Source organism: Rattus rattus, chromosome 1 (genome assembly GCF_011064425.1).
Source record: "Rattus rattus isolate New Zealand chromosome 1, Rrattus_CSIRO_v1, whole genome shotgun sequence".
Classification (NCBI taxonomy): domain Eukaryota; kingdom Metazoa; phylum Chordata; class Mammalia; order Rodentia; family Muridae; genus Rattus; species Rattus rattus.
Window position 1 is genome coordinate 23,715,359 of NC_046154.1, and position 13,687 is coordinate 23,729,045.

General features: G+C 48.6%; 1 protein-coding gene across 4 annotated transcripts; it reads left to right on the forward strand.

Moving 5' to 3' along the window:
- Positions 1-1,745: 1,745 nt before the first annotated feature.
- Positions 1,746-11,689, forward strand: Mtfr1l (mitochondrial fission regulator 1 like). 4 transcript variants are annotated; one of them, XM_032896404.1, is made up of 7 exons: positions 1,746-1,868; positions 4,647-4,772; positions 5,147-5,251; positions 6,668-6,777; positions 7,009-7,220; positions 8,152-8,473; positions 10,734-11,689. In XM_032896404.1, exons 2-7 carry the CDS (start codon positions 4,758-4,760, stop codon positions 10,837-10,839), a joined length of 870 nt encoding a protein of 289 aa, XP_032752295.1. In that variant the 5' UTR covers positions 1,746-1,868; positions 4,647-4,757; the 3' UTR covers positions 10,840-11,689. The 4 variants fall into 4 exon arrangements, with proteins under 4 accessions (XP_032752295.1, XP_032752292.1, XP_032752286.1 ...); XM_032896401.1 differs by having other exon boundaries at positions 1,806-1,892; XM_032896395.1 differs by lacking the exon at positions 1,746-1,868 and adding an exon at positions 1,900-2,212.
- The last annotated feature ends 1,998 nt before the right edge of the window (positions 11,690-13,687 follow it).

Sequence of the window (13,687 nt, forward strand, 5' to 3'; positions counted from 1 at the left end):
GCAGGATGTTCGGTTTAGTCCTTCCACAGTCTGACAGCTGCTCCTATCGGGGGACGGACAAGGATGGGCACGTTTGACCTGGAATGTTTTTGGAGCCTTGTCTGTCAGCAGAGAGCTTGAGAGACTTGCCAAAGGTAAGTCTGTAGTAGATGGAGTGAGAAATGATACTGGAGAATCTGGGTGTTTGTGTTGAGAATGGTCCTGATGTTGAACTCGTTAGAAGCTGAGCGTATGACAGGTATTAGGTAATTATGGGAGGCAGTGTACCTGTAGGGGTGGTGGGATGGCTCACTGGGTAAAGGTGTTTGCTATCCAGATAACCTGAGTTTGGTCCCTGAATTCCACATGGTGGAGAGAAGCGATTCCTGGTTGTCTTTTGACCTCGTCGTAGGCAGCACCATAGTGCGCACACACACAGTGGGCAGGGTGTAAGGATGGAGAAGACCTGTAAACGAAGGTTGAGTTGGAAGGCAGGGGAACATGCTGAGACAGCACATCAATGCCTAGCCTTCCACAGAAGAAAGGCTCTGCAAACCATGCTGCAGAGCCAACCCAGTTTCTTGAAACCATATTGTTTTCACCTACACGGAGAGGTAAAGTCAGTTTCCAGGTTAGGGCTTCATTATAACCACTCATCTATCTTATGGGGACCAGTGAAAAATGAAGTACAAGAAAAACCTAAGAAACGTTTAAATAGCCGGGTGTGACACGTGGTGGCTCTGGTCACAGTGAAGCCCAATGTTTACAGGAGCTGAGAAATTCCAGCTATCTAGAACTTGGCCCGAGCCCTATCTGTGTTTAGATGTAAATGTACAACTTCCCTGAGGTTTAGCACAGTTGCAATGGTTTGTAGTCTGGAGCAATAGGCTTTACCAATTCACCTAGGTATGTAATATATTACATAGGTGTAAGTACTCACTCTATAATGTGTGTACAGCTCAGTCATCTAAGGACACATTTCTCAGACAGTCCCCCTTCTTCAGCAACATAGAACTGTAATTTCAAGAGGACGACAATAGAGCATGTATGGGTGTAGAAGGGCAGGTCTGGGCATAATGCCCATTGTGACTGCATAGGGCTGTCCACCCACGGACCCAAAAGATTTGTCCCTGGCAGGTGGGAATTACAGGCTTTGGGACAAAGGGAATACAACTGGTGAGTCAGGCAAAGCCATGTGCAGAGAAGGAATTGTGTCCCCATTAACTGGATGCCATGGAGACCAGCAGAAAGAGCGCTCTTGAGAGCTTTTTAGTCTCCGCGTGTCATCAATCCACCTATCTAATCAACGACTGAATTATGCTGCACACGTGTGTACGTGTATGTGCGTGTGTGAGACAATGAGCTTTTAAATAGAAGAAAGCTACTCCGAAGCACTGGAGGGCATGCCTTTCCAAGGCGAAAGCAGCCATTTTTGCTGGGAACTGCGTCTGGGAAGCAAGAAACGGGACGAGAGTCCAGACTAGACAGGAAAGGCGGAAATGAGGAAAGGATTCGGAGAGCTGCAGCAGGGAGTAGGGAACAGCACCAACTATTTTCGGTGCTGAGCAGCAACACTGGCAGACTACTGCTTTCCAGAAGTTTGTTGACACTAAACATGGGAAGCAACTCCCACGGCAACAACTAATCACGGAAAGAAACTCAACGGATGAAAGCACAGACCTTCCCGGGAACGGGGCGTGGCCTGGAGAGGGGTGTGGCCTCCTGACACTAAGCCACTCAGAGGCCGCGTCCGCTCCGGCCCCTTGCTAGGCCCGCCTCTCCTGGGCGCGTGGCTTGCCGCGCAGCTGCAAATGATTGCTTCCGGAGGCGGGTCAGCGGAAGTGAGGACGTTTGAGGCTTGGCCGCCCACTGTGGTAGGAGGGGCTGAGGTGAGTCTGGAGCTCGAATCTGAGGTGAGCCCTAAACGGGGTACCGCAGAAGGCGGGCTCGATGAGCGACCCGGTGCGTCACCGGCGTCTCCGTCTCGGCGCAGCGGAGCGCGCGTTCCCTATTCCCGTGCAAGTTCTCGCGGGAGGCGCCGCTGTCTGCCCCCCTTAGTGAGGACACTAGTCCCGAGGCGTAGTTGCTGGCCAAGTCACTCAGCGGTTGGGGTCGACCCAGCCGTTGGAGTGCGATACGCCCGGGCCGCGCGGCGTTTCTGGGACCTACGCCGGCCTGGAGGCTATTGTGCGCTCCGGCCCGGCCCGTGGGTCCAAGGGCCGCTGGACGCGCGGTAAGGACTTGACCGACCTTGGCCCGAGCCGGGTCGCCGTCGCGGGGTTGGGGACGCGTTGTTGAGGTCGCAAGGTGCTGCATCTGGCTGACCATTCGCGCCTCGTGAGACCCTCGCGCACTGCCCGGGTGTCCGCCAGGCACCGCTGGGCAAAAGTTTCTCAGTGGCCCAGGACTGCCGGGTCGAGGCCCTTCTCGGAACAGAGAGGGTCTGCCGAGAGACCGCACGTAAAGACGCGTGCTCGGCCAGCGCAGAAGGGGTTGCGGCAGCGCCAAGGTGTGAAGACCCAGTTTGCGGAACCGGCAAGAGCGTCTAGCGGGCACGCGGGGGGCGGGGCCTCGAAGCTAAGTTAGTGTCGCCTACAGCGGTTTCTTAAAAGCTAAGCGCTTACAGTGGCTGGCAGAGGCAGGGATGTGGGCCGTTTGGTTACTTCCAGTTTTGAGCAGCCTCGGAAAACGATTCTTCAGGCTGCTACCCAGTGAACTGAGGACCCAAGCCGCCAGGGACAGAGTGATGGATGAGCAGAGTGCGAGGGGCTGGGATGAGTTGGACAAGGAAGAATTTTGTTGGGACACAGAAAAGGTGTGTTGGGAGCTGGTGGCCCGGTAGATGCATGGTCCCAGCAGAGGACTAGGGAGGGGGTATGACCTAAAGTCTTGTGCTTGCCAAACGGTTGGTTTGAAGAGAGCTGGAAGATGGGGTACACCCTGCTAGCAGGACTGTGGAGTCTAGGAGAGTTGAAAGATTTAAACACCAGAGCAATAGGACCGACAGCTTGTTAAATGCTGTCACCTGAGGTTTACGTTTGGTTGGAGTCTGTGGAGATGAAGCAAGACAGGAGAGGGCATAATGGTAAGAGCAGCATAGTCAGATGACATTTGGCAAGAATTCTGGCACACAGGGACTTCTTAGGCTTCAACAGGGCTGCATGTATCAGAACCTGGACCAGACTTTAGACACTGTTTACTGAACAGCCGCTTGGTGACTGGCCAGACAAGTCCTTTCCTCTCTCCATGTACGTCATGACAACTCTCCCTAAGAGAGACTGCCCATCCAGTTTATCTCCTCACTGTTGAGAGCTAGACCGAGGTTCTCCGGTGACTCCTCACCCAGGAATTGCAAAGACCTCTGGTCTACCTTTTGCAATCTCTTGGGATGCTCTGTCCTCTTTTTTTTTTAAAGATTTATTTATTTATTATATATAAGTACACTGTAGCTGTCTTCAGATACACCAGAAGAGGGCATCGGATCTCTTTACAGATGGTTGTGAGCCACCATGTGGTTGCTGGGAATTGAACTCATGACCTCTGGAAGAGCAGTCAGGGTGCTCTTAACCTCTGAGCCATCTCTCCAGCCCGCTCTGTCCTCTTTAGAAGTCCTTCACTTTCCTATTCTCTCCGAGTTCACCATGGGGCCCTGGGCTGTAGTCACCTTATATGGCCACCTGCCTAGTGTGCCTCTTAATGATGCCCAGCCTTTCATAGGAAAATGTGTCCAGGTCCTGTCCTGTTGGACTTGAGTTCCCTAAAAGCACAAATGTCTACATGTCTGGCACTGGTGGGCATTTTTGTCTTTAGTGGACATAAAAAAGCTCATTGATTGAACTCTATGCCAGGGCGGCTGTGAAAGGTACAGTCAGTATTGCTTTGTATATTAACCTTATAAATGAATTTTCAAAATTCAGGAATAACTGTCTTGTTTTAAATTTTGTTGAGGGTTGGGAATTTAGCTCAGTGGTAGAGCGCTTGCCTAGCAAGCGCAAGGCCCTGGGTTCAGTCCCCAGCTCCGAAAAAAAAGAAAAGAAAAAAAAATTTTTTTTGTTGAGCACTTTATCCATCCAATTTCACTGACCTTTAGAGCAGCCTAGAGTGGCAACTATACCTTTCTCCATTTTACCAGTGAAGAACACAACGTCCCAAACATTACAAGACAGTCCTAGATAAGGAAAAAGAGGAAAAGGCTCTTGGGACTGGAGGTGCGGCTCTGACAGAATGCTGCAGTTGGGGTGGGGTGATACATTACAACCACTTAAAGCTCATAAAAGCACTTAAAGCCCATAGCCCAGTAGACTGAAATTAGCATGAGTTGGCTGTTGATTCTTTCTTATCCACTTGAATTTTCAAGAATAAATGCTTAGGCTTGGACGGCATTCTTGGTTTTGCTCTCCTTTGGGTTTTGTAACCACTAAACTGTTCTATCTTGAGGCATTGCCTCAGTTAAGCTTAGAGCCTGGGAGTTTCCCTGGGTTGGCCAGGCTTTCTCAGCAGGTCTGAAACATGGCCTGTAATGGGTCTGGGTTTCGAAAAGCCAGGGACAAGGAAAGGCAGCCTCTTGGGCTTGCTTTCTTCCTTTAAACATTGCAGTGTTGGTTTTAGCGTGGCTCTGCAGAGGTGTTTTGTGTCTCTGAGTCCCTGCTCTCTGGGGTGTTTGGCAGGAAAGGAAGTCTCATGCTCCAGGAAATGGCCTGATATGAAGGAGTCACACCTCCAGCCTTCCCTGTGGGTGCCTTGTCCTTTGGGTGCAGGAGCTGGCTGAAACATCAGGAATGGAAGCCAATGTGGTAAGGAGGCCCAGGGCAGGGGGCTAGAGAGACAGAGAGTACTGTGTTTGCTTAAGAACTATACAAGGTCCTGAGACACCGGTTCATTTTTGCTTCTCCCTGAAGCCCTGCCATTGAGCAAGGCTGGAGTCCTACTTCTTCGTATTTCAGAAGTCCATGTTTTTTACTTTTTTGTACAGGGAGCCAGAACAGTCATATCACCAGATAATTCTAGTTCCTTCTCTAGACCTCCCAACCACTGACTACTTTAGCAGCAGCAGGCGTAGAGACTAGCCCTAACAGTTGCCTCGACTCACCTCCAAGAAGAGAAAGGCAAGCAAGGAACAGTAGTTGGACTCCTCTGAGGTTTGGGGTTGTCTGTCTCTCTTCTCTAGACTATCCCAATCTGGCAGAACAAGCCACATGGGGCTGCTCGCAGTGTGGTAAGAAGAATTGGGACCAATCTGCCCCTGAAACCTTGTCCACGGGCATCCTTTGAGGTGAGTATACTGGAAGAGTAAGAAAAGTAAAGGCTCAGAGTATGGGAGGAAGATGCTGCTTTTGTGCCAATTGCCAAGGCTTGTGCTTGCTTTCCTGGTCACTTTCATTTACTGAGTGTTTATAATAGATCCTGGTCTCCATGCCTTTCCGATTGCACACAGATGTGTGACCCCACAGTCAGACTTCCAGCATGTTCATAAATTGACGGTCTTTCATCTTATCTTTGTTGCTACTAAGTGACTCAGATTTTATAAGCTTCCAGCAATGCATTTTTTTAATCAAAGCAGTCCCAAAAGCCTTTGCTAGACCAAATCTCCAGATGGCTTACGTTAGAGCTGAGGCGTTTGTGCCTTGCATCTCTCCCTACCTGAGTGCTGTGACTCTTGAGTAGACCTGCTTTTCTCACCAGCTTCTCTGTGGCCTCAAATTCCCATACTCTTCTGTCCAAACATGGCCACTCTATTACTAGGCTCTTTACTCTGTGCTTATGGAGGCTTTAAAAGCATCCACTCTCCAGTAGGGATTCCTGTCTGGGCGAAGTCTGAAACCTGTTTCTGTGGTAGAAAAAGGAAATAATGTTGATTAGACTCAGCTGCCTCCATTAAGAAATGGTTAGCACCAGCCTGTGTTAGGTGGTTATGGTGGCAAGTATGGGAAATGGAGACGTGAAAGCATTATTGGCACAGAGAGAGGCAGAGACACAGGCCTGAGGACCGTAGGGAGGTGGGTGGGTAGGTAGGTAGGTGGGTGGGTAGGTCAGTAGGTAGGGTAGGTAGGTGGGTAGGTAGGTAGGTAGGTAGGTAGGTGGGTGGGTAGGTAGGTAGGTGGGTAGGGTCAGTCTGTGCAGGAACTGAATCCGGGGTTAGAAGTGGTATCAGTTAGTGTTAGGTAAGATTAGAAGTGTGTAGTTACCAGACAAGTGTGTCATTACAGAACACTGTCCAGAACTATCAAAGGAACTTGGGGAGGTCCTGGGTACTCAGAAGCAAGCAAAGGACAATGAAGCTGTGTAGTGTGACACTGGAAGTTTCCTGACAGTTGGCAGGACACAGGCCCTTCAGAGTAGTATGTAATAGGAGCATTAATATTTAGTGTATGGGACTAAAGAGATGGCTCAGTAGCTGCTTTTCCAGAGGATGCAGGTTTGATTCCCAGCACCCATGGGCACCTGTCTGTAGCTCCAGTTCTAGATCTGACACCCTCTCCTGGCATCTGTGGGTACCAAGTGTGCACATTGTACAGACATCGAGCAGGCAATACATTAAAGGGGGGAGGGGCAATTCAGGCCAGTCCCATTAAATAGCCTGGTTTGTAAACAGGAAGCCTTCCTCACCTAGTGGATTGGTGTCCCATTTTGCATTAATCTGACTAGCTGTCATCATGCTGGGTAAATGTAGAATTTTGCTTTTTCACAGACCCTGCCCAACATCTCTGACCTGTGTTTGAAAGATGTGCCTCCAGTCCCGACTCTGGCTGACATTGCCTGGATCGCCGCAGATGAAGAGGAGACATATGCTCGGGTCAGGTAGCTGAGGCAGCAGCCGCCCTGCTGGTGTTTCTACCAATCAAGGTGTTGCTGCAGTTTCTACCAAATGAGGCAGTCAGCCAGGAGGGTGTTTATAAGAGGCTGACGGGCAATAGGATTGAGAGCTGTGGGCTTAAAGGGAAGTGGGACCTGTGGGGTGAAAGAATTTAATCAGGGATACACAGTGGCCAGCTGTCTGTAGTAAGACATCTTTTCCCTTCTCTGGCCCAGGAGCGATACACGCCCTCTGAGACATACCTGGAAGCCCAGCCCTCTGATTGTCATGCAACGGAATGCCTCAGTGCCCAATCTGCGTGGGTCTGAGGAGAGGCTCCTGGCCCTGAAGAAGCCAGCCCTGCCTGCCCTAAGCCGCACCACTGAGCTGCAGGATGAACTAAGCCACCTGCGCAGCCAGATTGCTAAAATAGTGGCAGCAGATGCAGGTAGGAGCCCCACGCCAAGCATGGAGGGGTGTGTGTGTGTGTGTGTGTGTGTGTGTGTGTGTGTGGCTGTCCTTTCCCTGCCCCTGATTAGTGAGCAAGATACGGATGAGAAAAATGACAAATGACAGTCTGAGACTCAGGAAGATAGGCACAGGGCTCTGAGGTGCTCAGCAGGTACCCGCCACCAAGCCAGCCTTTCTGAGTTCCATCTCCATCCCTAGGACCCACATGGGGGAACAAAGACCAGACTCTGGTTGTCCCTGACCTGTCCCTACACACACACACACACACACACACACACACACACACACACACACACACACACACACACACACACACACACACACACACACACACACAGTAAATAAGTGTAATAACATCTTAGGAACTCTGAAGAACCACTGTCTCAATTAAAACAGGGATTTTTGTCTAGAACAATTCAAGCTCATAGATAGAATTCAAAATATTAAGCCAAACACCACCACAGTTGAGAAAATGACAAATGTAGGAGATGCAGGCCTCGCTTGGCTTCAGATTAAACCAGGGCTTCCAGCCAGGTGGTGGTGGGCACCTTTAATCCCAGCAGTTAGTGGGTAGAGGCAGGCAGATCTCCGTGAGTTCCAGGACAGCCAGGGCTACACAGAGGAACTGTCTTGGGAAAAACAAGCAATGGGACTTCAGACCCACATCCCACTGCAAAACCGTGGCTTCCTATGAGAAGGGGTTTCCGCCCTGGACACTAAGAAGCCAGTGCTTCTCGGCCTAGGTAGAGCTCTCAGGAGAGACTCCCTGAGGACATCCCACCCATGGCACCTCACTCAGGCATGTCATGAGGTCTGCCCAGGGGATGAGTGTGCTCTGTGGGTAGTGCTTGTGAGGTCACTGCTATACTCAGCCCGGTGTCCATTATGCCTATTGTTTTCTCTTTCAGCTGCGGCCTCATTAACGCCAGATTTCTTATCTTCAGGAAGTTCAAATGTCTCCTCTCCTTTGCCTTGCTTTGGATCCTCATTCCACTCTACAACTTCCTTTGTCATTAGTGACATCACTGAGGAGACTGAGGTTGAGGTCCCCGAGCTTCCAACAATCCCCCTGCTTTGTTCTGCCAGCCCTGAATGTTGCAAATCAGAACACAAAACTACCTGCAGCTCGTCTGAGGAGGATGACTGCATCTCTCTGTCCAAGGCCAGCAGCTTTGCAGACATGATGGGCATCCTGAAGGATTTTCATCGGATAAAACAGAGCCAAGACCTGTGAGTATCTGACAGCTCTGGTAATCTCTTGGTCACTCCTAGCTCACGGTGAATGATCAAGTCGCTGCATTCACAAAGCCTGCTGACTGACTAGGACCTAGTTTGAGGAGGAAGCAGCACTTTGCATTCATGCTAGTAAGTTACCTCAATCGAGTGTTAAGACTGCAGCTGTGGGTTGGAGAGCTCACCAGTTAAGAGCACCCCTTCCAGAGGACCCAGGTTCAATTCCCAGGTCCCACATAGGAACTCACAACTGTCTGTAACTCCAGTCATACATACAGGCAAAACACCAATGCATTGGTTTAGAAACAGATTCAGTAGCCTTTTAGTTTACATGCTCTATCCTTCAAAACAAGGTTTATAGGACATACTGGTGTCTCTAACTTTGGTGGACGGAGAATTTTGTAACGGAGGTTTTATTGTTGTATAAGATAGTGAGATGGCTCAGTGGTTAAGAGCACTATGTGCTCCTGCAAAGTTTGATTCCCAGTACCCACAGCACTCCTTACCTATAGCTCCAGCTCGGGATCGCACACTCTGGCTTCTGCAGGCCCTGCACTCTATGTATAGTACTCTGTAGTGTAAAACCTTCAAGTTCAAGGACTTGAAAGCCAAAAGACAGGGTTTCTCTGTGTAGCCCTGGCTATCCTGGAGCTCCTCTGTAGGCCAGGCTGGCCTCTGAACCTGAGTGCTGGAATTAAAGGAATTTGCCACCACTCACGCCTTCATATATATTATATAAAATTCATAGAAATCTGGCCACTTGTCAAACCTGCTCAAATTTAAGGTGTTGGTTGGCTTTTTTGTTTTGTTTTGTTTTTTTTTTTTTTTTTTGAGACAAGGTCTCATAGTAAAGCCCTGGGTGGCCTAGGACTCGCTTTATAGACCAGGCTGGCCTTGAATTTTCAGAGATCTGCCTGCCTCTACCTCCCAAGTGCTGGGATCAAAGGCATGAGCCACTGCACCTGGCCCAAATTTGTACACATTAAACTCATCAAAGCACAATACCCAGAGAATGAAGCCGTGGCTGACGTTGCTCAAATCTGAGGGAATTTGAGCAGGTCTGGAGTTTGAAGCAAGGCCATTCTCTGAGCCTCCTGTATGGTTCCTGGTAGACAAGCTGTAGAACTGCCTCAGGGAGCCTGTCCTTTGCAGCTACTCCAGATGTAGTGAGACTACAGGGGACCTTGTTCTTGGGCACCTTAATTGGAGATGGAGCCTGGTGGTGGGTGCCCAGTATAGCTGTCCTTGAAACTTGCCGACCCAGTCTCCTCTCTGATCTCTTACTCCCCCAAATGTAGCAGCCACCTCACCTCATTTTCTACTGAGCTCCTTTTCTTCTAGTCAGTGATATAAAACATACTGCTTGTCTATTCGTGTAGCTCAAGCTGGTCTTGAACTTGCGGTCCTTCAGCCTCTGCTTCCTAAGTGCTAGAAATAGAGATATTTGTCACCAGCTGAGCTTCTAGTACTTGGCTTCTTGGACCAAATTAGATGCAAAACCTTGGCCAAACCTGCCCCACAAGTGCCCTGGCATCTTTTTCTCTAATAAAGAATGGTTCAGCTAACTAGGTCAGCAAAAGTTCAGATAATGTGATTAGACCAAAGACAGTCCTTTTACTTTCAGATTTGAAGTCAATCTTTGACCTTTTGTTTCTTCAAAGACCAGTAAAGCACCTCCAGGAAACAAGTGTACAAGTTAACAGCTTCAGACAACTATTCCCAGAGTATCCAGGATGCTCTTCTGTCATAAATGTGTACCTATCCTAGAGTTCAGTTTGTTCCCACAGTTCCTTATAATGTAGATGTTTTGCTATGCTTTTGATCTTTTGGGGGGTGGGGTGGGGGCGCACACAATCAAACAGCTCACCTAAGGAGGATGGTGGTAGAATAATCCAGGTTGTACTCTCCAAAACTAGTAAGGATCAGAATGGCTGAGCCATCAGTTACTTACTGCAGACCCTCTTGAGGTAAGATCAGAACTGCAACTAATGGAGAGGCCTTCATCTTACCATATTTTGTAGCTGTGTAAGAAGTATAGGCACTCTAGTTAGGAGATGGGATCCAGATCAGATAGCTTGGTTTTAAAGACCAAACACTAACTCCAGGTCCACATGGGAAATCTTCCCATAGGTGCGGGAACACGCACTGGCAGGTGCTTCACAGAATTGCTGTGAAGACTCGGGAGGTAAAAAGTGCACATACACCACGCCCCAGAACAGAGCAAGTGCTCTCTAAACACAAGCTCTTGTGTCTCCAGGAGCCGGAGTTTACTGAAGGAAGAAGACCCTGCTGTCCTTATCTCTGAGGTCCTTAGGAGGAAGTTTGCCCTGAAGGAAGAAGACATCAGTAGAAAAGGAAACTGACAGCACTGACTGCAAACTCTTCTCTTGCTCCTGAACTCCTTCAATAGCTGCCTTCCTCACTGCGGATGTCTGTCTCAGTTGAGATCTGAACAGTCTTGCTGACTAGGGCTTGGGCTGGAAGAGAAGAGCTGGATTATGTGTTACCTGCACTTAAACCTTGGCAGAGTCTAAGGTCTATGGTTTTTGGAGATGTGACATTTGTTACAGGTAATTGGGTAGAGTGGAGTATCTCTGCTTAAGGCGTGAAGTTTGTTTTTTCTTGTCTCTGAAAAATAAGCCCTCTATGAATGACTTAATTAACTCACTGCATTAGACTCCATAATTGGTCTCACTGGACATGTTGTGCACAGCGGTCACTCTCAGCAGCTTCCCTGCAGCACCACGGGGCTGAGGGGGAGTGGCTGTTAGTTCATGCTCACAGGAAGGTCTTCTGCTGCTCCATCACAGACATACACCAGTGCCCACAGTCACCCTTTCCCTCTAGCTGCAGAGGTCAGGCCACTGGGCCAGCCAATATCTGGGCTGCTGCAGGGAGGCCTGGCCTGTTTTTTCTTAAACATTTTATAAAACTACAACCTGATCTACCCTCCAGGGCCTCATTAGTTCCACTGATTGAATTTTTTTTCTTCCATGGACTTACTAAGTCCATCTTGGAAGGAGAAATGTGGAGACAAAAAGAGCATACCATCCTTCTTCTAGGACAGTGACTGATCTCTCTAGGTTGGGCCAAGATTTTATTTACTGCATCATGCATGACTCAGGTGCCCTCAGGGCCCTTTTCTCTATGGTATGAATACTGTGTGTTTTGAGTTGAAGCATTACCTGATATTAAATGAAGGATTTGGAGAAATGGTGTAGTTTTTCTTTATTTTGTCTCTGAATTTTGACCACAGTGGCCTCTAGTGAAGAGAGGGCTCCTGTTGATTCTAAGGTATGTGAACTTTTAAAAAACAGGCTCCTGACTTCCTTCCTTGCCCTCAGGACAGTGGTGCTCACTGTGACCCTTTAATACAAGTCCTTATGCTATGGTGACCCCCTCTCCCCACAACCATAAAATTTTGTTGCTACTTCATAACTAAATTTGCTACCATTAAGAGTTGTAATATGGGCTGTATAGACGGCTCAGTGGTTGGGAGCACTGACTGTTCTTTCCGGAGGTTCTGAGTTCAAATCCCAGCAACGACATCGTGGCTCAAAACCATCTGTAATGAGATCTCATGCCCTCTTCTGATGTGTCTGAAGACAGCTACAGTGTACTTACATATAATAAATAAATCTTAAAAAAAAAAATTTAATGTAAATAAATACAACCTCAAGAGGCCAAGAGCCACAAGTTGAGAACCTCAAGATAATTTTCCAAGGACTGGAGGAATGACCCAGAAGTCACTAGCTGCTCTTCCAGAGGACAAGGGTTTGAGTCCTAGCACCTACGTGACTGTTAACAATTGTTTGTTCTTCCAGTCCTAGGAATCTGACATACTCTTCTGGCCTTGTTGGTACCAGGCTCACACATGAGGTACACATACATTCAGACAAAACACCTGTACATCTTATTCTAAGGAATTTTATCCTTTCCATAGAAAATTATCCCAAACTCGTAAAAATTCCCTTTGGTAACTTACTGTGGTTTGCATCATCTGCCACACAGAATGCCACATGAACAGAGGTGCTTTGGGTAGAATACAGGCAAAATCAGAGAAGTTATGATTGGTGGAATTCAGGCAGTGACACCACTTTTATTAAAAAGTTGACTAGCGGGGCTGGAGAGGCTCAGCGGTTAAGAGCACTGACTGCTCTTCCAGAGGTCCTGAGTTCAATTCCCAGCAACCACATGGTGGCTCACAACCATCTGTAAAGAGATCCAATGCCCTCTTCTGCTGTGTCTGAAGACAGCTACAGTGTACTCATATATAATAAATAAATAAGGCTCAGTGGGTGTTTGCCACTCAGCCTGGTGCCCTGGGTCCAGAGTCCACACGGCAGAGACAGTTCCTGAAAGCTGCCCTTTGCGTGGCACGTGCATCTGTACTCACACATCATAACGTTGCTGTCTCTTGGAGCAAAATGTCATTCTAGCCCAGGCTGGTCCAGTACTCAACTGTGTAGCTTTGATAAACGTTTTAATTACCACCAGAGCCAGCTTTCCAGACATTAACCTAGAGTCACGGAAGAGTGATAGTTCAGATTTGGGTATAAAAAAATAAAGCAAATCACTTTTTAGAAATTAATTTCATTTTATGTGTATGAGTGTTTGCCTACATGTCTGTATGTACCACATGTGTCTGGTGCCTGTACAGGTCAGATCCCATAAAACTGGAGTTACAGGCAGTTATGAATGGACACACGGGTGCTGGTACCTGAACCTGGATTCGCTATGAGAGCAGCAAGTGCTCTTACCATCTGAGCCATCTCTCCAGCTCTAAGCATACAATGTACAGTTAACACCAACAAAAAGATGACCTGTGGGCTGTGGTGGGTACATCCCGGCACTTGGGAGTGAGAGAGAAGCAAGCAGATCTCTGTGAGTTCAAGGCCGTCCAGAGCTACACAGAAAAACCCTATCTTGGGTGGTTGGGGGGACACATGATTGTCTGCCATATGCACCCCCTCCACCAGCTCCACACACCGGGCTGGGGCAGTAGACTTCTCTTCAGCTGCAGTTGGGAGTCTGAATGAGCCAGAGAGGAAAAGAGCTCGTATCTGAGCAGTAACTGCAAGGCCTTTAGAAGGGCGGAGGAGCAGCTCCGGGAACAGAGTTGGTTTCAGTTAGTCCTGTCCTGCCGTCTCAGTCCTCACATCCATTCACGGGATGCACCAGTCACCTTCCTGAGTGGAAAGCACGATACCA